Below are 27,506 nucleotides of genomic sequence, written 5' to 3'. Positions count from 1 at the left end.
GGAAATGTCATGGGACTGGAAAGAGCACCTGTAGGACCATTACACAGGATGTTATTCCTGCTGACATAATGTTACGGTCATAACCAAATCACCAGGAGGGATGGAGGGGTGGAGGGATGGAGAGATAGAGGGGTAGAAAACTGGAAACACCGGAGGGAACGCTGGTGGGGGAGGGGGGGGGGGCAGGGGGGCGCTGGAAACACCGGAGGGAACGCTGGTGGGGGGGCGGGGGGGGGGGGGGGGGCGCTGGAAACACCTAAGGGAACGCTGGTGGGGGAGGGGGGGGGGGGGGGCGGGGGAACGCTGGAAACACCGGAGGGAACGCTGGTGGGGGAGGGGGGGGCGGGGCGGGGGAACGCTGGAAACACCGGAGGGAACGCTGGTGGGGGAGGGCGCTGTGGAAGTTCCGGAATGACTCATCAGAATCAGTTGACAGAGGAGACACCAGGATAGGATGACACGACAGTACAACAGTAAAACGCTGTTTCTTCATGACGTCATCGCAGGCGGCTGTAATAGAGATATTAAATACCCAGCCTGCTGCTACTGACAGCTTCAGAGGGAAAACCTTCTGAATTAACATGATCATTTCCCACGTGGATCACAACATTTCTCTTAATCCAACTATATTATATATAATATTATATATTTGATTAATAAATTATGTTTCTGCGTCTGGTCTCGATATGCTTGGGAACCATGAATACTCTCTCTGAGTGCTAGGACTTGACCCATTGATTAAGAGGGGGAAAATAGCAGATGAGAAATGATGCCCATTCGCAGCTACATTAAGCATATCGAAGATTCATTACGACCACTGTGAATTACCAGCTTCACTTAATTAGTACCCCCCCCCCCCCCCCTCCGCCCTCCACCCTCCGTCGACACGGCTCTTACCCTCCACCCTCCGTCGACACGGCTCTTACCCTCCACCCTCCACCCTCCGTCGACACGGCTCTTACCCTCCACCCTCCACCCTCTGTCGACACGGCTCTTACCCTCCACCCTCCACCCTCCGCCGACACGGCTCTTACCCTCCACCCTCCGTCGACACGGCTCTTACCCTCCACTCTCCGTCGACACGGCTCTTACCCTCCACCCTCCACCCTCTGCCGACACGGCTCTTACACTCCACCCTCCGCCCTCTGCCGACACGGCTCTTACCCTCCACCCTCCGCCGACACGGCTCTTACCCTCCACCCTCCGCCGACACGGCTCTTACCCTCCACCCTCCGTCGACACGGCTCTTACCCTCCACCCTCTGCCGACACGGCTCTTACCCTCCACCCTCCGCCGACACGGCTCTTACCCTCCACCCTCCGCCGACACGGCTCTTACCCTCCACCCTCCACCCTCCGCCGACACGGCTCTTACCCTCCACCCTCCACCCTCCGTCGACACGGCTCTTACCCTCCGCCCTCCGCCGACACGGCTCTTACACTCCACCCTCCGTCGACACGGCTCTTACCCTCCACCCTCCGTCGACACGGCTCTTACCCTCCACCCTCCACCCTCCGTCGACACGGCTCTTACCCTCCACCCTCCGCCGACACGGCTCTTACCCTCCACCCTCCGTCGACACGGCTCTTACCCTCCACCCTCCGTCGACACGGCGCTTACCCTCCACCCTCTGCCGACACGGCTCTTACCCTCCACCCTCCGTCGACACGGCTCTTACCCTCCGCCGACACGGCTCTTACCCTCCACCGTCCGTCGACACGGCTCTTACCCTCCACCCTCCGTCGACACGGCTCTTACCCTCCACCCTCCGTCGACACGGCTCTTACCCTCCACCCTCCGTCGACACGGCTCTTACCCTCCACCCTCCACCCTCCGCCGACACAGCTCTTACCCTCCACCCTCCGTCGACACGGCTCTTACCCTCCACCCTCCGTCGACACGGCTCTTACCCTCCACCCTTCGTCGACACGGCTCTTACCCTCCACCCTCCGTCGACACGGCTCTTACCCTCCGTCGACACGGCTCTTACCCTCCACCCTCCGTCGACACGGCTCTTACCCTCCACCCTCTGTCGACACGGCTCTTACCCTCCGCCCTCCGTCGACACGGCTCTTACCCTCCACCCTCCACCCTCCGTCTACACGGCTCTTACCCTCCACCCTCCGTCGACACGGCTCTTACCCTCCACCCTCCGTCGACACGGCTCTTACCCTCCACCCTCCGTCGACACGGCTCTTACCCTCCACCCTCCACCCTCCGTCGACACGGCTCTTACCCTCCACCCTCTGCCGACACGGCTCTTACCCTCCACCCTCCGCCGACGCGGCTCTTACCCTCCACCCTCCGTCGACACGGCTCTTACCCTCCACCCTCCACCCTCCGTCGACACGGCTCTTACCCTCCACCCTCCGCCGACACGGCTCTTACCCTCCACCCTCCGTCGACACGGCTCTTACCCTCCACCCTCCGTCGACACGGCTCTTACCCTCCACCCTCCACCCTCCGTCAACACGGCTCTTACCCTCCGCCGACACGGCTCTTACCCTCCACCGTCCGTCGACACGGCTCTTACCCTCCACCCTCCGTCGACACGGCTCTTACCCTCCACCCTCCGTCGACACGGCTCTTACCCTCCACCCTCCACCCTCCGCCGACACGGCTCTTACCCTCCACCCTCCGTCGACACGGCTCTTACCCTCCACCCTCCGTCGACACGACTCTTACCCTCCACCCTCCGTCGACACGGCTCTTACCCTCCACCCTCCACTCTCCGTCGACACGGCTCTTACCCTCCGTCGACACGGCTCTTACCCTCCACCCTCCGTCGACACGGCTCTTACCCTCCACCCTCTGTCGACACGGCTCTTACCCTCCGCCCTCCGTCGACACGGCTCTTACCCTCCACCCTCCATCGACACGGCTCTTACCCTCCACCCTCCGTCGACACGGCTCTTACCCTCCACCCTCCGTCGACACGGCTCTTACCCTCCACCCTCCGTCGACACGGCTCTTACCCTCCACCCTCCACCCTCCGTCGACACGGCTCTTACCCTCCACCTTCTGCCGACACGGCTCTTACCCTCCACCCTCCGTCGACACGTCGACACGGCTCTTACCCTCCACCCTCTGCCGACACGGCTCTTACCCTCCACCCTCCGCCGACACGGCTCTTACCCTCCACCCTCCGTCGACACGGCTCTTACCCTCCACCCTCTGCCGACACGGCTCTTACCCTCCACCCTCCGCCGACACGGCTCTTACCCTCCACCCTCCGTCGACACGGATTTACAGAACATCACCCCCCCCCCCCTCCCCCTGTCTGAGTCAGGACCTGTGATGCATCTGACCGTCACATTAGAATATGACTGTAGGATTTACAGAACATCACCCCCCCCCCCCCTCCCCCTGTCTGCATCAGTGACCTGTGATGCATCTGACCGTCACGTTAGAATATGACTGTAGGATTTACAGAACATCACCCCCCCCCCCCCCCCCCCCCCCCCCTGTCTGCATCAGTGACCTGTGATGCATCTGACCGTCACGTTAGTGTGTCGTCCATTAAAGGGAACTAAGTGATTCAGTGGGGGTCACTCTCGCTCTCCGTCTCTCTAACCGTCCCCCTCTCCTTCTCCTTCTCTCTCTCTCAATTCAATTCAATTTATTGGCATGGGAGGGAAACACGTGTTAACATTGCCAAAACAAGTGAAGTAGATAATATACAAAAGTGAAATAAACAATACAAATTAACAGTAAACAAATACACTCCAAAATAATAAAGACATTTCAAATGTCAAATGTCATATTAAAAATACTATAAAAATGTGCAAATGGTTAAAGTTGAAAAGGGAAGATTAATAAACATAAATATGGGTTGTTTTTACAATGGTGTTTGTTCTTCACTGGTTGCCCTTTTATCGTGGCAACAGGTCACAAATCTTGCTGCTGTGATGGCACACTGTGGAATTTCACCCAGTAGATATGGGAGTTTATCAAAATTGGGTTTGTTTTCGAATTCTTTGTGGGTCTGTGTAATCTGAGGGAAATATGTCTCTCTAATATGGTCATACATTGGGCAGGAGGTTAGGAAGTGCAGCTCAGTTTCCACCTCATTTTGTGGGAAGTGTGCACATAGCCTGTCTTCTCTTGAGAGCCTTGTCTGCCTACGGCGGCCTTTCTCAATAGCAAGGCTATGCTCACTGAGTCTGTACATAGTCAAAGCTTTCCTTAATTTTGGGTCAGTCACAGTGGTCAGGTATTCTGCCGCTGTGTACTCTCTGTATAGGGCCAAATAGCATTCTAGTTTGCTCTGTTTTTGTGTTAATTATTTCCACTGTGTCAAGTAATGATCTTTTAGTTTTCTCATGATTTGGTTGGATCTAATTGTGCTGCTGTCCTGGGGCTCTGTGGGGTGTGTTTGTGTTTGTGAACAGAGCCCCAGGACCAGCTTGCTTAGGGGACTCTTCTCCAGGTTCTAGAGGAACTAGACTTTAACGGAACACCATTATGTTTGTCTCACTGAGATTTACTGTCAGGGCCCAGGTCTGGATGAATCTGTTCAGAAGATCTAGGCGCTGCTGTAGGCCCTCCTTGGTTGGTGACAGAAGCTCCATATCATCAGCAAACAGTAGACATTTGACTTCAGATTCTAGCAGGGTGAGGCCGGGTGCTGCAGACTGTTCTAGTGCCCGCGCCAATACATTTATATATATGTTGAAGAGGGTGGGGCTTAAGCTGCATCCCTGTCTCACCCCACGGCCCTGTGAGAAGAAATGTGTGTGATTTTTTGCCAATTTTAACTTAACACTCTTGTTGTTTGTGTACATGGATTGTATAATGTTGTATGTTTTACCCCCAACACCACTTTCCATCAGTTTATACAGCAGACCCTCATGCCAAATTGGGTCAAAAGCTTTTTTTAAATCAACAAAGCATGAGAAGACTTTGCCTTTGTTTTGGTTTGTTTGGTTGTCGATTAGGGTGTGCAGGGTGAATACATGGTCTGTCGTACGGTAATTTGGTAAAAAGTCAATTTGACATTTGCTCAGTACGTTGTTTTCTCTGAGGAAATGTACGAGTCTGCTGTTAATGATAATGCAGAGGATTTTCCCAAGGTTGCTGTTGACGCTTATCCCACAGTAGTTATTGGGGTCAAATTTCTCTCCACTTTTGTGGATTGGGGTGATCATTCCCCCTGTCCTCTCTTACCATCCCCCGCTTCTTCTCTCTCTCTTATCATGCCCCATTTGGGACCCAGATTCAGAAACCTAATATAGAAAACACTGATCTTCAGGTAATATAGAATAATTACTGTTCTATAATATCACAGTATTTCTACCACAGCTTGGCCTCCTCTCTATCTCCCCTGTGTCATTGTCTCTCTCTTCCTCCCTATAGCGCCCTCTCCTGGTCTCTCTCTATTCAACGGGCTTTATTGGCATGGGAAACATGTGTTAACATATAACATATTAAATCATATATAACACATGTTGCCAAAGCAAGGGAAATGGATAATAAACTAAAGTGAAACAATCTCCCTGTATCCCCTCTCCTCCTCTCTCTCTCTCTCCCCCCTCTCCCTGTATCCCCTCTCCTCCTCTCTCTCTCTCTCTCCCCCTCTACCCTGTATCCCCTCTCCTCCTCTCTCTCTCTCTCCCTGTATCCCCTCTCCTCCTCTCTCTCTCTCTCTCTCCCCCTCTCCCTGTATCCCCTCTCCTCCTCTTCCACCCTCTATGCTGCTCTAAACCAAGACTGATGGCATCAGACAAACAGGGGAAACACTGGTTACTTTTCTTTAGACACAAACTCTCTCTCTCTCTCTCTGTCTCTCTCTCTCTCTCTCTCTCTGTCTCTCTCTCTCATCTCCCTCTAAAGCAGTATAACCAGGATAACCAGGATAACCAGTATCAGCAGGATAACCAGGATAACCAGTATCAGCAGTATAACCAGGATAACCAGTATAACCAGGATAACCAGTATCAGCAGTATAACCAGGATAACCAGTATCAGCAGTATAACCAGGATAACCAGGATAACCAGTATCAGAAGTATAACCAGGATAACCAGGATAACCAGTATCAGCAGTATAACCAGGAAAAACCGGTATCAGCAGTATAAACAGGATAACCAGTATCAGCAGTATAACCAGGATAACCAGTATCAGTAGTATAACCAGTATCAGCAGTATAACCAGGATAACCTGTATCAGCAGTATAACCAGTATCAGCAGTATAACCAGGATAACCAGTATCAGCAGTATAACCAGGATAACCAGTATCAGCAGTATAACCAGGATAACCAGGATAACCAGTATCAGCAGTATAACCAGGATAACCAGGATAACCAGTATCAGCAGTATAACCAGGATAACCAGGATAACCAGTATCAGCAGTATAACCATGACAACCAGGATAAGCAGTATAACCAGGATAACCAGTATCAGCAGTATAACCAGTATAACCAGTATCAGCAGTATAACCAGGATAACCAGTATCAGCAGGATAACCAGGATAACCAGTGTCAGCAGTATAACCAGGATAACCAGTATCAGCAGTATAACCAGGATAACCAGGATAACCAGTATCAGCAGTATATCCAGGATAACCAGTATCAGCAGTATAACCAGTATCAGCAGTATAACCATGATAACCAGGATAACCAGTATCAGCAGTATAACCAGGATAACTAGTATCATTAGCATAACCAGGATAAGCAGTATAACCAGGATACGCAGGATAAGCAGTATAACCATGATACGCAGGATAAGCAGTATAACCATGATAAGCAGGATAAGCAGGATAAGCAGTATAACCACGATAACCAGGATAAGCAGGATATCCAGGATAAGCAGGATAAGCAGTATAACCATGACAACCAGGATAAGCAGTATAACCATGACAACCAGGATAAGCAGTATAACCACGACAACCAGGATAAGCAGGATAAGCAGTATCAGCAGTATAACCAGGATAAACAGTATCCAGTATCAGTGGTTGTTCGTGTTGCGAGTTAGTTACTTTCAGGGGTTGTTCGTGTTGCGAGTTAGTTACTCACAACTGTAAGGACCAATACTTTACACGCAGTCAGACAGAAGCCAATCTGTAGCCGACCACCTGTATCACTATTCATTACAAAATGGCCGCCCAATCCCCTTCCTTACACAAGCACCATGAATGGTTTCACATTAGGCAGCACTGCCATCTAGTGTTAACATTATTGTTTCTGGGGAACAATTGTTACCACACACGGGGTGACGAGAACATCTCAACAACAATGATTGTTAGATATGTTACTTTTAAAACAATGAACAAATAGGACCCAGAAATACTGAAAAAGGCTTCGACTTCCTGTTTGATTCTCATTAAGATGATCGCTTCAACATGTCAAAAGAGGATTTCCCACTCCTCCCACACTTCCTCCACTCCTCCCACACTTCCTCCACTCCTCCCACACTTCCTCCACTCCTCCCACACTTCCTCCATTCCTCCCACACTTCCTCCACTCCTCCCACACTTCCTCCATTCCTCCCACACTTCCTCCACTCCTCCCACACTTCCTCCACTCCTCCCACACTTCCTCCATTCCTCCCACACTTCCTCCACTCCTCCCACACTTCATCCACTCCTCCCACACTTCCTCCACCCCTCCCACACTTCCTCCACTTCCTCCATTCCTCCCACACTTCCTCCACTCCTCCCACACTTCCTCCACTCCTCCCATTCCTCCCACACTTCCTCCACTCCTCCCACACTTCCTCCACACCTCCCACACTTCCTCCACTCCTCCCATTCCTCCCACACTTCCTCCACTCCTCCCACACTTCCTCCACTCCTCCCACACTTCCTCCACTCCTCCCACTCCTCCCACACTTCCTCCACTCCTCCCACACTTCCTCCACTCCTCCCACACTTCCTCCACTCCTCCCATACTTCCTCCACTCCTCCCACACTTCCTCCACTCAGATAAAAGACGAGAAAATATAAGAGGAACGATAAAAACAGAAAGACCTCCAGAGAGACGGACAGACAGAGACAGGACAGAGAGAGACAGACAGGACAGAGAGACACAGACAGGACAGAGAAACAGACAGGACAGAGACAGGACAGAGAGACAGACAGGACAGAGAGAGACAGTCTGTCTCTCTCTGTCCTGTCTGTCTCTCTCTGTCCTGTCTGTCCTGTCTGTGTCTCTCTCTCTGTCCTGTCTGTCTCTCTGTCTGTCCTGTCTGTCTCTCTGTCCTGTCTCTGTCCTGTCTGTTTCTCTGTCCTGTCTGTCTCTCTCTGTCCTGTCTGTCTCTCTCTGTCCTGTCTATCTACCTGGAAGTGACCAGGGCAGAGGGGCAGCAACATATCCTCTGTGTCTGAACTAAATAAGGTAAGACGGCCTCTCTACCCTCTCTGCATTCCAGCACGGGGAGGGGGACCATTAATCCACAACCTCTGACGCTTTTATGGTGGTTTGGAAATACTGGAGATGACTCTGCTGAAGGAGAGGAGGGAGTTGACAGAGACAGAGAGCAAGGGCCAAGCTTTAATCTGTTTAGAAAAACACCAGCTAACGTCCTGACGATATGAATACCCCGGACCGAAACACATCTGGGGCACAAGGATGAAAAGGAGAATCCTGGTTTTACCCATCAGACACACAGCAACATGGGCCTGAACAGGGACACTACAGTTACACGCTTGCACTTGTTGGAAGTGGAAGAAAATAGCCCCCCCCATAAAAACAACATGAAAGATTCAGCACCATGTTGGACAGTAAGGAGGGTAGCCTAGTGGTTAGAGTGTAGAGGTGGCAGGTAGCCTAGTGGTTAGAGTGTAGAGGAGGTAGGTAGCCTAGTGGTTAGAGTGTAGAGGAGGTAGGTAGCCTAGTGGTTAGAGTGTAGAGGAGGCAGGTAGCCTAGTGGTTAGAGTGTTGGACTAGTAACCGGAAAGTTGCAAGTTCATGACAGACAGACGGGCGGACGGACAGGACAGAGGCTAGGGTCCTACAAATCTGTCGTTCTGCCCCTGAAAAGGCAGTTCCCACTGTTCCTAGACCAGTTAACCCACTGTTCCACTGTTCCTAGACCAGTTAACCCACTGTTCCTAGACCAGTTAACCCACTGTTCCTTGGCCGTCATTGAAAATAAGAATTTGTTCTTAACTGACTTTGGGTTTGGCCTTCGAAGGAACAATGTGACCGACCGCCTTATGTAGCAAAATGGTATTTTAAAGTAGAGACTCCGAGCTAAAAAATGGTAGATCAAACCCTACTGTTGAGGAAACAATGGGCAGTATGCTGCAGTAGTTTATGTGTCGGGGGGCTAGGGTCAGTCTGTTATATCTGGAGTACTTCTCCTGTCTTATCCAGTGTCCTTTGTGAATTTAAGTGTGCTCTCTCTAATTCTCTCTCTCTGTCCCTCTCCCTCCCGGAGGACCTGAGCCCTGGGACCATGCATCAGGACTACCTGGCATGATGACTCCTTGCTGTCCCCAGTCCACCTGGCCGTGCTGCTGCTCCAGTTTCAACTGTTCTGCCTGTGGCTATGGAACCCTGACCTGTTCACCGGACGTGCTACCTGTCCCAGACCTGCTGTTTTCAACTCTCTAGAGACAGCAGGAGCGGTAGAGATACTCTGAATGATCGGATATGAAAAGCCAACTGACATTTACTCCTGAGGTGCTGACCTGTTGCACCCTCTACAACCACTGTGATTATTATTATTTGACCCTGCTGGTCATCTATGAACATTTTAACATCTTGGCCATGTTCTGTTATAATCGCCACCCGGCACAGCCAGAAGAGGACTGGCCACCCCTCATAGCCTGGTTCCTCTCTAGGTTTCTTCCTAGGTTTTGGTCTTTCTAGGGAGTTTTTCCTAGCCACCGTGCTTCTACACCTGCATTGCTTGCTGTTTGGGGGTTTTAGGCTGGGTTTCTGTACAGCACTTTGAGATATCAGCTGATGCACAAAGGGCTTTATAAATACATTAGATTTGATTGATGGAGAGCTCTTCTTTGTCCCATTCAGCATCGTTCACACCCTCTCTATCTCCACCCATTCTCTTTAAGAATTGATCCGAGCGTTCTGTCCTATCAACAGCAGTCAAGCACCCGAGCTAACTGGCTAACAGTCGTCGCAGTGACGTTCTATTGAAATGGACACTTGCATCGTGGAGTCTTTTGTTAAGAGATGTGGCTAGCTAGCTAAACAATGAACCATAATCACAACTCATAACGTTGCCACTCTGAATGAATCTGCAGGTAGCTAAAGCTAACCAACCAATGTTATATAGCTAACATTAGGCTATAGCTAGCTAACTTTAGGCTATAGCTAGCTAACATTAGGCTATAGTTAGCTAACATTAGGATATAACAAGTGGCTCTGAGATATGAATAATATTACTACACAGATCATACACGTAACATTAGCTAGCTAGGTAACAGTACACTTTAACTGGGGCGGCAGGGTAGCCTAGTGGTTAGAGCGTTGGCAAGTTCAAACCCCCGAGCTGTCGTTCTGCCCCCTGAACAAGGCAGTTAACCGTCGTTGTAAATAAGAATTTGTTCTTAACTGACTTGCCTAGTTAAATAAACTTGATAAAAATGGCACTTGTCTTTTCCTAATAACTCTGACTTTGCTTCTTTGAGGTTAAATGTACTGCTGTGGTCTAGTCATCTAAAGATGAATACACTAACTCTTAAATGTACTGCTGTGGTCTAGTCATCTAAAGATGAATACACTAACTCTTAAATGTACTGCTGTGGTCGCCTCATCTAAAGATGACTACACTAACTCTTAAATGTACTGCTGTGGTCGCCTCATCTAAAGATGACTACACTAACTCTTAAATGTACTGCTGTGGTCTAGTCATCTAAAGATGAATACACTAACTCTTAAATGTACTGCTGTGGTCGCCTCATCTAAAGATGACTACACTAACTCTTAAATGTACTGCTGTGGTCTAGTCATCTAAAGATGAATACACTAACTCTTAAATGTACTGCTGTGGTCTAGTCATCTAAAGATGAATACACTAACTCTTAAATGTACTGCTGTGGTCTAGTCATCTAAAGATGACTACACTAACTCTTAAATGTACTGCTGTGGTCTAGTCATCTAAAGATGAATACACTAACTCTTAAATGTACTGCTGTGGTCTAGTCATCTAAAGATGAATACACTAACTCTTAAATGTACTGCTGTGGTCTAGTCATCTAAAGATGACTACACTAACTCTCAAATGTACTGCTGTGGTCTAGTCATCTAAAGATGACTACACTAACTCTTAAATGTACTGCTGTGGTCGCCTAAAGATGACTACACTAACTCTTAAATGTACTGCTGTGGTCGCCTCATCTAAAGATGACTACACTAACTCTTAAATGTACTGCTGTGGTCTAGTCATCTAAAGATGACTACACTAACTCTTAAATGTACTGCTGTGGTCGCCTCATCTAAAGATGACTACACTAACTCTTAAATGTACTGCTGTGGTCGCCTCATCTAAAGATGACTACACTAACTCTTAAATGTACTGCTGTGGTCTAGTCATCTAAAGATGAATACACTAACTCTTAAATGTACTGCTGTGGTCGCCTCATCTAAAGATGACTACACTAACTCTTAAATGTACTGCTGTGGTCTAGTCATCTAAAGATGAATACACTAACTCTTAAATGTACTGCTGTGGTCTAGTCATCTAAAGATGAATACACTAACTCTTAAATGTACTGCTGTGGTCTAGTCATCTAAAGATGAATACACTAACTCTTAAATGTACTGCTGTGGTCGCCTCATCTAAAGATGACTACACTAACTCTTAAATGTACTGCTGTGGTCTAGTCATCTAAAGATGACTACACTAACTCTTAAATGTACTGCTGTGGTCTAGTCATCTAAAGATGAATACACTAACTCTTAAATGTACTGCTGTGGTCTAGTCATCTAAAGATGAATACACTAACTCTTAAATGTACTGCTGTGGTCTAGTCATCTAAAGATGAATACACTAACTCTTAAATGTACTGCTGTGGTCTAGTCATCTAAAGATGAATACACTAACTCTCAAATGTACTGCTGTGGTCTAGTCATCTAAAGATGAATACACTAACTCTTAAATGTACTGCTGTGGTCTAGTCATCTAAAGATGAATACACTAACTCTTAAATGTACTGCTGTGGTCTAGTCATCTAAAGATGACTACACTAACTCTTAACTGTACTGCTGTGGTCTAGTCATCTAAAGATGAATACACTAACTCTTAAATGTACTGCTGTGGTCTAGTCATCTAAAGATGAATACACTAACTCTTAAATGTACTGCTGTGGTCTAGTCATCTAAAGATGAATACACTAACTCTTAAATGTACTGCTGTGGTCGCCTCATCTAAAGATGAATACACTAACTCTTAAATGTACTGCTGTGGTCTAGTCATCTAAAGATGAATACACTAACTCTTAAATGTACTGCTGTGGTCGCCTCATCTAAAGATGAATACACTAACTCTTAAATGTACTGCTGTGGTCTAGTCATCTAAAGATGAATACACTAACTCTTAAATGTACTGCTGTGGTCGCCTCATCTAAAGATGAATACACTAACTCTTAAATGTACTGCTGTGGTCGCCTCATCTAAAGATGAATACACTAACTCTTAAGTCGCTCTGGCATCTGCTAAATGACTCAAATATAATGAATGAAGAAACAAACAAATGGTGTGGCCGTGCGAGGTGGTCAGACTCACCTTTGGTTGAACATGCCTCTGAAGTTATAGTTGGCTCTGTAGTTGGGCATGGGCTTGGGGTCCAGGGGACGGTAGATGGCTGGCTCACCTCTCTTCATAGCCAGACCATTCAGCTCCACCGTAGGGGTGATACTACCTACAGGAGGAGAGAGGGGGGGGGGAGAGGTAGACAGAGAGTCAGAGAGAGAGAGAGAGAGGGAGAGAGAGTTAGAGAGAGAGGTAGAGAGAGAGCGTTAGAGAGGTAGAGAGAGAGGTAGAGAGGTAGAGAGGTAGAGAGAGGTAGAGAGAGAGAGAGGTAGAGAGAGAGGTAGAGAGAGAGGTAGAGAGAGAGAGGTAGAGAGGTAGAGAGAGAGAGAGGTAGAGAGAGAGAGAGGTAGAGAGAGAGAGGTAGAGCGAGAGAGGTAGAGAGAGAGAGGTAGAGCGAGAGGTAGAGAGAGAGAGAGGTAGAGAGAGAGGTAGAGAGAGAGGTAGAGAGAGAGGTAGAGAGAGAGGGAGAGAGAGATGTAGAGAGAGAGAGGTAGAGAGAGAGGCAGAGAGAGAGGTAGAGAGAGAGAGGTAGAGAGAGAGAGAGGTAGAGAGAGAGGTAGAGAGAGAGGTAGAGAGGTAGAGAGCGAGAGAGGTAGAGAGAGAGAGAGGTAGAGAGAGAGAGGTAGAGCAAGAGAGGTAGAGAGAGAGAGAGGTAGAGAGAGAGAGGTAGAGAGAGAGGTAGAGAGAGAGGCAGAGAGAAGGGTAGAGAGAGAGAGGTAGAGAGAGAGGTAGAAAAGATAATTACTTGACACATTGGAAAGAATTAACAAAAAAACAGAGCAAACTAGAATGCTATTTGGCCCTAAACAGAGAGTACACAGCAGCAGAATACCTGACCACTGGGACTGACCCCAAATTAAGGAAAGCTTTGACTATGTACAGACTCAGTGAGCATAGCCTTGCTATTGAGAAAGGCCGCTGTAGGCAGACATGGCTCTCAAGAGAAGACAGGCTATGTGCTCACTGCCCACAAAATGAGGTGGAAACTGAGCTGCACTTCCTAACCTCCTGCCCAATGTATGACCATATTAGAGAGACATATTTCCCTCAGATTACACAGATCCACAAAGAATTTGAAAACAAATCCAATTTTGATAAACTCCTATATCTACTGGGTGAAATACCACAGTGTGCCATCACAGCAGCAAGATGTGTGACCTGTTGCCATGAGAAAAGGGCAACCAGTGAAGAACAAACACCATTGTAAATACAACCCATATTTATTGCTTATTTGTTTTATCTTGTGTCCTTTAACCATTTGTACATTGTTAAAACACTGTATAATATGACATTTGTAAAGTCTACTGTTAATTTGTATTGTTTATTTCACTTTATATATTAACTTTATATATTATCTACCTCACTTGCTACCTCACTTGCTATATTATCTACCTCACTTGCTTTGGTAATGTTAACACATGTTTCCCATGCCAATAAAGCCCTTGAATTGAATTGAATTGAATTTAATTGAGAGAGAGAGAGAGAGAGAGAGCGAGAGGTGGAGAGAGAGAGGTAGAGAGAGAGAGAGGTAGAGAGAGAGGTAGAGAGAGAGAGAGATAGGTAGAGAGAGATAGGTAGAGAGAGAGATAGAGAGAGAGGTAGAGAGAGATAGGTAGAGAGGTGTCCTCCTCTAACCCTGGTACTGTCCCTGGTACTGTCTGGACGGGCTGAGGCCCACGACTGTCCTCCTCTAACCCTGGTACTGTCCCTGGTACTGTCTGGATGGGCCGAGGCCCACGGCTATCCTCTAACCCTGGTACTGACCCTGGTACTGTCAGGACGGGCTGAGGCCCACGACTGTCCTCCTCTAACCCTGGTACTGTCGGGATGGACTGAGGCCTACGACTGTCCTCCTCTGACCCTGGTACAGTCTGGATGGACTGAGGCCTACGACTGTCCTCCTCTGACCCTGGTACTGTCTGGATGGACTGAGGCCTACGACTGTCCTACTCTGACCCTGGTACTGTCTGGATGGGCCGAGGCCTACGACTGTCCTCCTCTGACCCTGGTACTGTCTGGATGGGCCGAGGCCCACGGCTGTCCTCTGACCCTGGTACTGTCCCTGGTACTGTCTGGATGGGCCGAGGCCTACGACTGTCCTCTGACCCTGGTACTGTCTGGATGGACTGAGGCCTACGACTGTCCTCCTCTAACCCTGGTACTGTCTGGATGGACTGAGGCCTACGACTGTCCTCCTCTAACCCTGGTACTGTCTGGATGGACTGAGGCCCACGGCTGTCCTCTGACCCTGGTACTGTCTGGATGGGCCGAGGCCTACGACTGTCCTCCTCTAACTATGGTACTGTCTGGACGGGCTGAGGCCCACGACTGTCCTCTAACCCTGGTACTGTCCCTGGTACTGTCTGGACAGGCCGAGGCCCACGGCCAACCTCCTCTAACCCTGGTACTGTCCCTGGTACTGTCTGGATGGGCCGAGGCCAACGGCTGTCCTCTAACCCTGGTACTGTCCCTGGTACTGTCTGGACAGGCCGAGGCCCACGGCCAACCTCCTCTAACCCTGGTACTGTCCCTGGTACTGTCTGGATGGGCCGAGGCCCACGGCTGTCCTCTAACCCTGGTACTGTCCCTGGTACTGTCCCTGGTACTGTCCCTGGTACTGTCTGGACGGGCCTAGGTCTCGGCAACTCTCTCTGATTATACTGTAAAATGTAGAGAGTGATTGTACTGTAAAATATAGAGAGTGATTGTACTGTAAAATATAGAGAGTGATTGTACTGTAAAATATAGAGAGTGATTGTACTGTAAAATATAGAGAGTGATTGTACTGTAAAATATAGAGTGATTGTACTGTAAAATGTAGAGAGTGATTGTACTGTAAAATATAGAGAGTGATTGTACTGTAAAATATAGAGAGTGATTGTACTGTAAAATATAGAGAGTGATTGTACTGTAAAATATAGAGAGTGATTGTACTGTAAAATATAGAGAGTGAGTGTACTGTAAAATATAGAGAGTGATTGTACTGTAAAATATAGAGAGTGATTGTACTGTAAAATGTTGGTTTTAGTTTTCTCTCTCATGTGTTGCCATTGACCAGGACCCTGGTGTTGAGAGCCTGCAGATCAACTGGAGGTTCAATCTGGTGCAACGCAGAATTTCTCAGTACAACATCCCTATAATAATAAAATCACAAATAAGACATCTAAATGACCTGGGTTGCTGTTGACGTCCATTGTAGGAGAGCGAGGAGCGGGCCTGGGTAGAAGGCTCTCAGTGAGGGCAAGGCAGGCGGTGGAGTGCTGAGCCTTCTTGATGCTGGTGCCCTCCGCCTCCCACACCTGCTCCTCCAGACACAGCTGCACTGTAAAGATCTGTCCACAGCGCCACCCAGTGGACAGGAGGGAAAACACCACAATTAACATTACATCAAGTCATTTAGCTGAGCAGACACTAAGCCAGACATTTAACATTACATCAAGTCATTTAGCTGAGCAGACACTAAGCCAGACATTTAACATTACCTCAAGTCATTTAGCTGAGCAGACACTAAGCCAGACATTTAACATTACCTCAAGTCATTTAGCTGAGCAGACACTAAGCCAGACATTTAACATTACCTCAAGTAATTTAGCTGAGCAGACACTAAGCCAGACATTTAACATTACCTCAAGTAATTTAGCTGAGCAGACACTAAGCCAGACATTTAACATTACATCAAGTCATTTAGCTGAGCAGACACTAAGCCAAACATTTAACATTACCTCAAGTCATTTAGCTGAGCAGACACTAAGCCAGACATTTAACATTACATCAAGTCATTTAGCTGAGCAGACACTAAGCCAGACATTTAACATTACCTCAAGTAATTTAGCTGAGCAGACACTAAGCCAGACATTTAACATTACCTCAAGTAATTTAGCTGAGCAGACACTAAGCCAGACATTTAACATTACATCAAGTCATTTAGCTGAGCAGACACTAAGCCAGACATTTAACATTACATCAAGTCATTTAGCTGAGCAGACACTAAGCCAGACATTTAACATTACATCAAGTCATTTAGCTGAGCAGACACTAAGCCAGACATTTAACATTACATCAAGTCATTTAGCTGAGCAGACACTAAGCCAGACATTTAACATTAAATCAAGTCATTTAGCTGAGCAGACACTAAGCCAGACATTTAACATTACATCAAGTCATTTAGCTGAGCAGACACTAAGCCAGACATTTAACATTACATCAAGTAATTTAGCTGAGCAGACACTAAGCCAGACATTTAACATTACCTCAAGTCATTTAGCTGAGCAGACACTAAGCCAGACATTTAACATTACATCAAGTAATTTAGCTGAGCAGACACTAAGCCAGACATTTAACATTACCTCAAGTAATTTAGCTGAGCAGACACTAAGCCAGACATTTAACATTAAATCAAGTCATTTAGCTGAGCAGACACTAAGCCAGACATTTAACATTACATCAAGTCATTTAGCTGAGCAGACACTAAGCCAGACATTTAACATTACCTCAAGTCATTTAGCTGAGCAGACACTAAGCCAGACATTTAACATTACATCAAGTCATTTAGCTGAGCAGACACTAAGCCAGACATTTAACATTACCTCAAGTAATTTAGCTGAGCAGACACTAAGCCAGACATTTAACATTACATCAAGTAATTTAGCTGAGCAGACACTAAGCCAGACATTTAACATTACCTCAAGTAATTTAGCTGAGCAGACACTAAGCCAGACATTTAACATTACATCAAGTCATTTAGCTGAGCAGACACTAAGCCAGACATTTAACATTACATCAAGTCATTTAGCTGAGCAGACACTAAGCCAGACATTTAACATTACATCAAGTCATTTAGCAGAGTTGGCTGTGTTTTTAGGAGAAGACAGACCAACACAGAGTTGGCTGTGTTTTAGGAGAAGACAGACCAACACAGAGTTGGCTGTGTTTTTAGGAGAAGACAGACTAACACAGAGTTGGCTGTGTCGTTAGGAGAAGACAGACCAACACAGAGTTGGCTGTATCGTTAGAAGAAGACAGACCAACACAGAGTTGGCTGTGTCGTTAGGAGAAGACAGACCAACACAGAGTCGGCTGTGTCGTTAGGAGAAGACAGACCAACACAGAGTCGGCTGTGTCGTTAGGAGAAGACAGACCAACAGAGTTGGCTGTGTCGTTAGGAGAAGACAGACCAACACAGAGTCGGCTGTGTTTTAGGAGAAAACAGACCAACACAGAGTTGGCTGTGTTTTTAGGAGAAGACAGACCAACACAGAGTTAGCTGTGTTTTAGGAGAAGACAGACCAACACAGAGTTGCCTGCGTTTTAGGAGAAGACAGACCAACACAGAGTTGGCTGTGTTTTTAGGAGAAGACAGACCAACACAGAGTTGGCTGTGTTTTAGGAGAAGACAGACCAACACAGAGTTGCCTGCGTTTTAGGAGAAGACAGACCAACACAGAGTCGGCTGTGTCGTTAGGAGAAGACAGACCCACAGCTGTGCGTAGTTGATGTAAATCAGTGATGGTGTAAACCGGTGATGGTGTAAATCAGTGTCAGTGTAAATCAGTGTCAGTGTAAATCAGTGATGGTGTAAACCGGTGATGGTGTAAATCAGTGACTGTGTAAATCAGTGACAGTGTAAATCAGTGATGGTGTAAATCAGTGTCAGTGTAAATCAGTGACGGTGTAAATCAGTGATGGTGTAAATCAGTGTCAGTGTAAACCAGTGATGGTGTAAATCAGTGTCAGTGTAAATCAGTGACGGTGTAAACCAGTGTCAGTGTAAACCAGTGATGGTGTAAATCAGTGTCAGTGTAAATCAGTGACGGTGTTAATCAGTGACGGTGTAAATCAGTGATGGGGTAAATCAGTGATGGTGTAAACCAGTGACAGTGTAAATCAGTGATGGTGTAAATCAGTGATGGTGTAAACCAGTGATGGTGTAAATCAGTGATGGTGTAAATCAGTGTCAGTGTAAATCAGTGATGGTGTAAACCAGTGTCGGTGTAAATCAGTGATGGTGTAAATCAGTGTCAGTGTAAATCAGTGATGGTGTAAATCAGTGATGGTGTACATCAGTGTCAGTATAAATCAGTGTCAGTGTAAATCAGTGTCAGTGTAAATCAGTGATGGTGTAAATCAGTGTCAGTGTAAATCAGTGATGGTGTAAACCAGTGTCGGTGTAAATCAGTGATGGTGTAAATCAGTGTCAGTGTAAATCAGTGATGGTGTAAATCAGTGATGGTGTAAATCAGTGACGGTGTAAATCAGTGACTGTGTAAATCAGTGACTGTGTAAATCAGTGATGGTGTAAATCAGTGATGGTGTAAATCAGTGACGGTGTAAATCAGTGATGGTGTAAATCAGTGTCAGTGTAAATCAGTGATGGTGTAAATCAGTGACAGTGTAAATCAGTGATGGTGTAAATCAGTGATGGTGTAAATCAGTGTCAGTGTAAATCAGTGATGGTGTAAACCAGTGTCAGTGTAAACCAGTGATGGTGTAAATCAGTGTCAGTGTAAATCAGTGACGGTGTAAACCAGTGTCAGTGTAAACCAGTGATGGTGTAAATCAGTGTCAGTGTAAATCAGTGACGGTGTTAATCAGTGATGGTGTAAACCAGTGATGGTGTAAATCAGTGATGGTGTAAATCAGTGATGGTGTAAATCAGTGATGGTGTAAACCAGTGACGGTGTAAATCAGTGATGGTGTAAACCAGTGATGGTGTAAACCAGTGACGGTGTAAATCAGTGATGGTGTAAACCAGTGATGGTGTAAATCAGTGATGGTGTAAATCAGTGACGGTGTAAATCAGTGATGGTGTAAACCAGTGTCGGTGTAAATCAGTGATGGTGTAAATCAGTGACGGTGTAAATCAGTGATGGTGTAAACCAGTGTCGGTGTAAATCAGTGATGGTGTAAATCAGTGTCAGTGTAAATCAGTGATGGTGTAAATCAGTGATGGTGTAAATCAGTGTCAGTGTAAATCAGTGTCAGTGTAAATCAGTGTCAGTGTAAATCAGTGATGGTGTAAATCAGTGTCAGTGTAAATCAGTGATGGTGTAAACCAGTGTCGGTGTAAATCAGTGATGGTGTAAATCAGTGTCAGTGTAAATCAGTGATGGTGTAAATCAGTGATGGTGTAAATCAGTGACGGTGTAAATCAGTGACTGTGTAAATCAGTGATGGTGTAAATCAGTGATGGTGTAAATCAGTGTCAGTGTAAACCAGTGATGGTGTAAATCAGTGATGGTGTAAATCAGTGATGGTGTAAATCAGTGACGGTGTAAATCAGTGACTGTGTAAATCAGTGATGGTGTAAATCAGTGATGGTGTAAATCAGTGACGGTGTAAATCAGTGATGGTGTAAATCAGTGATGGTGTAAATCAGTGATGGTGTAAACCAGTGATGGTGTAAATCAGTGTCAGTGTAAATCAGTGTCAGTGTAAATCAGTGATGGTGTAAATCAGTGATGGTGTAAACCAGTGATGGTGTAAATCAGTGATGGTGTAAACCAGTGATGGTGTAAATCAGTGATGGTGTAAATCAGTGATGGTGTAAATCAGTGATGGTGTAAATCAGTGACGGTGTAAACCAGTGATGGTGTAAATCAGTGATGGTGTAAATCAGTGACGGTGTAAATCAGTGATGGTGTAAATCAGTGACGGTGTAAATCAGTGACGGTGTAAATCAGTGACGGTGTAAATCAGTGATGGTGTAAATCAGTGATGGTGTAAATCAGTGACGGTGTAAATCAGTGACGGTGTAAATCAGTGACGGTGTAAATCAGTGATGGTGTAAATCAGTGACAGTGTAAATCAGTGACGGTGTAAATCAGTGACGGTGTAAATCAGTGATGGTGTAAATCAGTGATGGTGTAAATCAGTGACGGTGTAAATCAGTGACGGTGTAAACCATTAGTCGTGTCACTTTGAACAGGGAAGTCATGCTTCGTGAGGCTGGGTACCTTAGCGTGTGCAGGGCCTCTCTCGTTGAGCAGCTTGTACTGCGGTTGGATCCTGTTGAAACGGGCTAACTCATTCACCAGACACATGGGAGTTTTCTCTTTAGGGTTTGCCATGTTCTCCTGGGGTGGGCCTGGACCAGACGAGTTATTACATTGTTATGAGGAGAGAAAAGAACAACAATAACGTGTTAATCACCAACAATCATCAATAATAGTCATTATTGTCATTGACGATAGGAAAACTGATTTTGGGCTGAGATCTGTCTGTTTATTTCAACTCCTGATCTGTGTGGAAGAACCGTACCACGACGCCAGTAACTAGTACTAAACTATACCGTAGAAGAAGGAAAGGTCACTTCGCTTTTCCCACTAACACTTTCCTTGATAGCTACTTTAGCTGAGAGAAGATTTACTCAATACGACTGTGACGTCGCTATGGACAAGAACAAAAATATAAATGACGCACCGTGTTGCGTGTCAGGTTAGGTACTGTGACAGCAACAACAACAACAGAAGGATTACTCCATGCAAATGGACCAATAAAACACGTAGTGTATAGGTCTATATAGGCAGACACAGGAGCAGTAACTAGTACTAGCCTATTGAGCTGGGGTTATTCAAATCTGACCCTACGAGGTCACGAGTGCTGCTGGTTTTGTTCTACCTGATCTTTAACTGCACCCCCCTGTTGTCCCAGGTCTAAATCAGGCCCTGATTAGAGGAGAATCACCCCCCTGGTGTCCCAGGTCTAAATCAGGCCCTGATTTGAGGGGAATCACCCACCTGGTGACCCAGGTCTAAATCAGTCCCTGACTAGAGGGGGATCACCCCACCTGGTGTTCCAGGTCTAAACCAGGCCCTGATTAGAGGGGAATCACCCACCTGGTGTCCCAGGTCTAAACCAGTCCCTGATTAGAGGGGAATCACCCACATGGTGTCCCAGGTCTAAATCAGTCCCTGATGAATTTTTTTAAAAGTAGTGGGGATGACTTGGAGGTCCAGATTAGAATTTGACCTACCTGGTGAGTTGGCAGACACAGGGGTGTCGGGCCCATACCCGGCTGAGGGAGCGAGGCAGCCGGGGGTGGGCCCAGGGCCATTGACTGAGGGCTGTAGACCCAAGGGTCCTGGACTGGGCATGGCCCCGAGGGGAGACAGGGGGGAGAAGCCAGGGCCAGCCAGGGGCGTTGAGGTCTGCACTTTCACTTGAGCCATGCTCTATACCTGGCAGAGGAGCAAATATATATTAAACACACAAAACGAATGACGGGTGTGAGATGTGACACAGTAGCATGTATCCTGTAGCCAAATAATGTATGGCTATATAACAAGAGTATGAGCATAGTACAGAAGTCCCCATGAAAGCCCTGTTCATTGTTTGTCCAGCGACCTTCCTCGCATCCCTAACGGCACCCTATTCCCCACATAATAGTGCACTACTTTTCAAGAGAAGTGCACTACACGAGGAATAGGGGAGGAGCCATTTGGGACGCAAGTCCTTTCGGCCAATGACGGCGCTGGACTGAGGTAAGTCGGCCAGGAAATGACATCACCAGAACCCAAACAGAGTAGTCTATCTAGCTCACATTCTGATCCATTGGTGGTTAGTTAATGCGACCACACAATGATCCTTTATGCTCATGTCCCTGCTGCTAAAGCTCAACATCGAGGGAGCGAGGGAACAAGTGGGTACCCTATTCCATATTATAAATCTCACTACTTTGGATGCCATTTTGGAAGCACACAGAGTCATTGCAGCCAGAGAGAGACAACGCAGGGCCGTTCAACACAGGGCCTGTTCAACGCAGGGCCGTTCAACACAGGGACTGTTCAACACAGAGCCATTCAACACAGGGCCGTTCAACACAGGGCCATTCAACACAGGGCCGTTCAACACAGGGCCGTTCAACACAGGGCCGTTCAACACAGGGACTGTTCAACACAGGGCCATTCAACACAGGGCCATTCAACACAGGGCCGTTCAACACAGGGCCGTTCAACACAGGGCCGTTCAACACAGGGCCATTCAACACAGGGCCATTCAACACAGGGCCGTTCAACACAGGGCCGTTCAACACAGGGCCCCCCCCCCAGTCACTCCAGTCACCCTAGTCATAAGAGTGTTCTCTCTGCGACCGCACGGCAAGCGGAACCGGAGCGCCAAGTCGAGGTCCAAAAGTCTCCTCAACAGCTTCTACCCCCAAGCCATAAGACTGCTGAACAACTAATCAAAATGGCCACCTGGACTATTTACATTGACCCCCCCCCCCTCCCACTTTTTCACAATGCTGCTACACGCTGTTTATTATCTATGCATAATCACTTCACCCCTACCTACATGTACAAATTATCTCGACTAACCTGTATCCCCGCACACTGACTCTGTACTGATACCCCCTATATTTAGCCTCGTTAATGTTATTTTATGAATTGTTACTTTTTATTTAATTTGTAACTTTATTTAGTAAATATTTTCTTAAACTCTATTTCTTGAACTACATTGTTGGTTAAGGGCTTGTGAAGTAAGCATTTCACCTGGCGTAGTCAGCGCATGTGACAACAACAACAAAAATGTATTTGATTACCCAATATAGTGGCCCTTATCCTTGTGTAGCCTACAGGATGAGGCCCTGGAGGTCCCTGAGGGCCACAGAGTCTTCACAGTAGAATCAGCTTTGTGGATCTATATTACAGTACTTCTATGTGTGTTTGATGCTATGACCTTAAGTGTATATGAAACCCTTTATCACATGACACCTGGTTATAAACCTTCAGATGAGACTTGGTTATAAACCTTCAGATGAGACTTGGTTATAAACCTTCAGATGAGACCTGGTTATAAACCTTCAGATGAGACCTGGTTATAAACCTTCAGATGAGACCTGGTTATATATAAACCTTCAGATGAGACCTGGTTATAAACCTTCAGATGAGACCTGGTTATATATAAACCTTCAGATGAGACCTGGTTATATATAAACCTTCAAATGAGACCTGGTTATATATAAACCTTCAGATGAGACCTGGTTATAAACCTTCAGATGAGACCTGGTTATATATAAACCTTCAAATGAGACCTGGTTATAAACCTTCAGATGAGACCTGGTTATAAACCTTCAGATGAGACCTGGTTATAAACCTTCAGATGAGACCTGGTTATAAACCTTCAGATGAGACCTGGTTATAAACCTTCAAATGAGACCTGGTTATATATAAACCTTCAGATGAGACCTGGTTATATATAAACCTTCAAATGAGACCTGGTTATATATAAACCTTCAAATGAGACCTGGTTATAAACCTTCAGATGAGACCTGGTTATAAACCTTCAGATGAGACCTGGTTATAAATAAACCTTCAAATGAGACCTGGTTATAAACCTTCAAATGAGACCTGGTTATAAACCTTCAAATGAGACCTGGTTATAAACCTTCAGATGAGACCTGGTTATAAACCTTCAGATGAGACCTGGTTATAAACCTTCAGATGAGCCCTGGTTATAAACCTTCAGATGAGACCTGGTTATAAACCTTCAGATGAGACCTGGTTATAAACCTTCAGATGAGCCCTGGGTAGAAACCATCAGATGAGACCTGGTTATAAACCTTCAGATGAGACCTGGTTATAAACCTTCAGATGAGACCTGGTTATAAACCTTCAGATGAGACCTGGTTATAAACCTTCAGATGAGACCTGGTTATAAACCTTCAGATGAGCCCTGGGTAGAAACCATCAGATGAGACCTGGTTATAAACCTTCAGATGAGACCTGGTTATAAACCTTCAGATGAGACCTGGTTATAAACCTTCAGATGAGACCTGGTTATAAACCTTCAGATGAGACCTGGTTATAAACCTTCAGATGAGCCCTGGGTAGAAACCATCAGATGAGACCTGGTTATAAACCTTCAGATGAGACCTGGTTATAAACCTTCAGATGAGACCTGGTTATAAACCTTCAGATGAGACCTGGTTATAAACCTTCAGATGAGACCTGGTTATAAACCTTCAGATGAGACCTGGTTATAAACCATCAGATAATCTTTGGATGGGAATAACACGTTTTCAAAGTGAGTTGTAATAAACAGAATAACCAGCATCAGTAGTTGGGCCTACCACATGATCCAGTAATTAGTTTTATCAGAACACATGGTTCATTTTGGCTGACCTATATTGAGCCTAACATGTCACATTACAATATAACTTGTTTTCTCCATGTATGGCTGGCTAGTAGTTAGCTGTCCGGACAAGAGGCGAAAAGATACAACTAGTAAGTTAGCATGTGTGTTATTATTAGCCAGTTGAACTAACTAGCGAGCTAACTACCTAGCTGTAATAACAGAGCCAGCTGCCAACAACAACCACTAGTCAGCTGGCCTGCTGTCTAAAACCATCGGGAATTATATTCTATCAATATAGTCTTGATATTATTGCATGACATGACATGCTAACCAGCTAAACTAACTGTAGCTGCTCCTGCTGTGCTAACAGCAATAACCATCCCATGAAAAATGGATACCAAAACGTGCCGTAAACGTTTAGCTATATATATATATTTATATATAAAAGACACGTTGCAGATGTAACCGTGCATGGGTTAAATGAATGCATATGTGTTCTGCATTAGGTTAAATGAATGCATATTTGTTCTGCATTAGGTTAGATAATTAGCCAGCTAGCTAACCGGTTCTGAACTCTTCCAGTACGCTCGGGAACATCATGGCCGAAAACAGCCCTTTAGTTTGCATTGCGCTGCAGAAACCAGCCCGGTATAATTCACCAAGACAACACACACATATTCAGAGGTGACACAGGTCGAACAACAACCCCAAGGGCTATCTGAACACGAATACGTCGCTAATAAATAGACTATTCTTTACCTTTGTCCAGGGCCAGACCCCAGTTACACCTCCAACATTGGCAAACACTAAAGAGAACTGATGGATTTAGGAACAGACCACATCACAATTCCAGGAAAAAACGGATTATATTCGACACCGAAAATGTGATTTATGCACACAGTAAGTACACCTGCATATTGTAAGTTTAATTGTCGCCATTGCAATAGGTCGTACGGGCTACATAGGCAGTGCTAGAAGTGTTGTGATATTTTCCATGACACCCGTTTCTCCGGTGAGAATGGTTCAGTCTTACCTCCAGAGGGGAACACAGCCGAGCTGAGACCACCACAATCAATGTAGTCATCAAGTTCATGGAGCCGTGAATGTTATGGAATTATCAGATTTATAGCAATGGCAGCTGAATGATTCGAATATTGAATTGTGTTGTGATTTATTCATGATTGGCCAAATGTTATTCATTTTAAAGTTAGACATTTTCAACTTTGAGTGACTAGTGATTTAGCAAGAACGCAATGTTTCGGGTTCTCATGAAACGTGTACACCTACTAGAAAGAATACTTGGAAATTTCAAATTTGGTCATTTGGATATGTCACAATAACTTGATGCAGTCTGTTGTTGTGCATAATGATTACTAAGAAATGGGATAAGCTTCCTCCTTGGAAATTGAAGACTAGAGGAGAAGATCAACTCTTCATTGGAGCCTGTGCTTGTATAGGCTATATGGAGCCTGTGCTTGTATAGGCTATATGGAGTCTGTGCTTGTATAGGCTATATGGAGTCTGTGCTTGTATAGGCTATATGGAGTCTGTGCTTGTATAGGCTATATGGAGCCTGTGCTTGTATAGGCTATATGGAGCCTGTGCTTGTATAGGCTATATGGAGCCTGTGCTTGTATAGGCTATATGGAGCCTGTGCTTGTATAGGCTATATGGAGCCTGTGCTTGTATAGGCTATATGGAGCCTGTGCTTGTATAGGCTATATGGAGCCTGTGCTTGTATAGGCTATATGGAGCCTGTGCTTGTATAGGCTATATGGAACCTGTGCTTGTATAGGCTATATGGAGCCTGTGCTTGTATAGGCTATATGGAGCCTGTGCTTGTATAGGCTATATGGAGCCTGTGCTTGTATAGGCTATATGGAGCCTGTGCTTGTATAGGCTATATGGAGCCTGTGCTTGTATAGGCTATATGGAACCTGTGCTTGTATAGGCTATATGGAGCCTGTGCTTGTATAGGCTATATGGAGCCTGTGCTTGTATAGGCTATATGGAACCTGTGCTTGTATAGGCTATATGGAGCCTGTGCTTGTATAGGCTATATGGAGCCTGTGCTTGTATAGGCTATATGGAGCCTGTATATATATATATATATACACACACACATTTGTGGATTCTGCCATTTCAGTAACACTCGTTGCTGACACGAGCACACAGCCATGCAATCTCCATAGACCCACCTTTTCAACAAGTCAGTTCGTCAAATTTCTGCCCGGCTTGAGCTGCCCCACTCAACTGTAAGTGCTGTTATTGTGAAGTGGAAACGCCTAGGAGCAACAACGGCTTAGCCACTAAGTGGTAGGCCACACAATCTCCCAGAAAAGGACCGCCAAGCGATGAAGCGCGTAAAAATCATCTGTCCTCGGCTGCAACTCACCACCGAGTTCCAAACTGCCTCTGGAAACAACGTCAGCACAAGAACTGTTTGTCGGGAGCTTCATCAAATGGGTTTCCATGGCCAAGCAGCAACACACAAGCCTAAGATCATATATGTGCAATGCCAAGCGCCAGCTGGAGTGGTGTAAAGCTCGCCGCCATTGGACTCTGGAGCAGTGGAAACGTGTTCTCTGGAGTGATGAATCACGCTTCACCATCTGGCAGTCCGAGTGTAGAATCTGGGTTTGGCGGATGCCAGGAGAAGGCTACCTGCCCCATGCATAGTGCCAACTGTAAAGTTTGGTGGAGGAGGAATAATGGTCTGG

At 46.2% G+C, this 27,506-nt stretch overlaps 1 protein-coding gene across 2 annotated transcripts in view; it reads right to left on the bottom strand.

Moving 5' to 3' along the window:
- Positions 1-25,654, bottom strand: part of LOC139420128 (staufen double-stranded RNA binding protein 2) — a 349,406-nt gene extending 323,752 nt beyond the window's left edge. For both annotated transcript variants that reach the window (XM_071169872.1, XM_071169871.1), the window contains exons 1-5: positions 25,546-25,654; positions 21,686-21,890; positions 20,667-20,797; positions 15,887-16,046; positions 12,688-12,823 (exon numbers count right to left, since the gene is read on the bottom strand). In XM_071169872.1, coding sequence (XP_071025973.1) covers positions 12,688-12,823; positions 15,887-16,046; positions 20,667-20,797; positions 21,686-21,881 — 623 coding nt within the window. In that variant the 5' untranslated portion in view covers positions 21,882-21,890; positions 25,546-25,654. The remainder of the gene's footprint in view (positions 1-12,687; positions 12,824-15,886; positions 16,047-20,666; positions 20,798-21,685; positions 21,891-25,545) is intronic.
- Between the last annotated feature and the right edge of the window lie 1,852 nt (positions 25,655-27,506).

The sequence above is a fragment of the Oncorhynchus clarkii genome, chromosome 11 (assembly GCF_045791955.1).
Source record: "Oncorhynchus clarkii lewisi isolate Uvic-CL-2024 chromosome 11, UVic_Ocla_1.0, whole genome shotgun sequence".
Classification (NCBI taxonomy): domain Eukaryota; kingdom Metazoa; phylum Chordata; class Actinopteri; order Salmoniformes; family Salmonidae; genus Oncorhynchus; species Oncorhynchus clarkii.
This window is presented reverse-complemented; position numbering and strand designations above follow the sequence as displayed.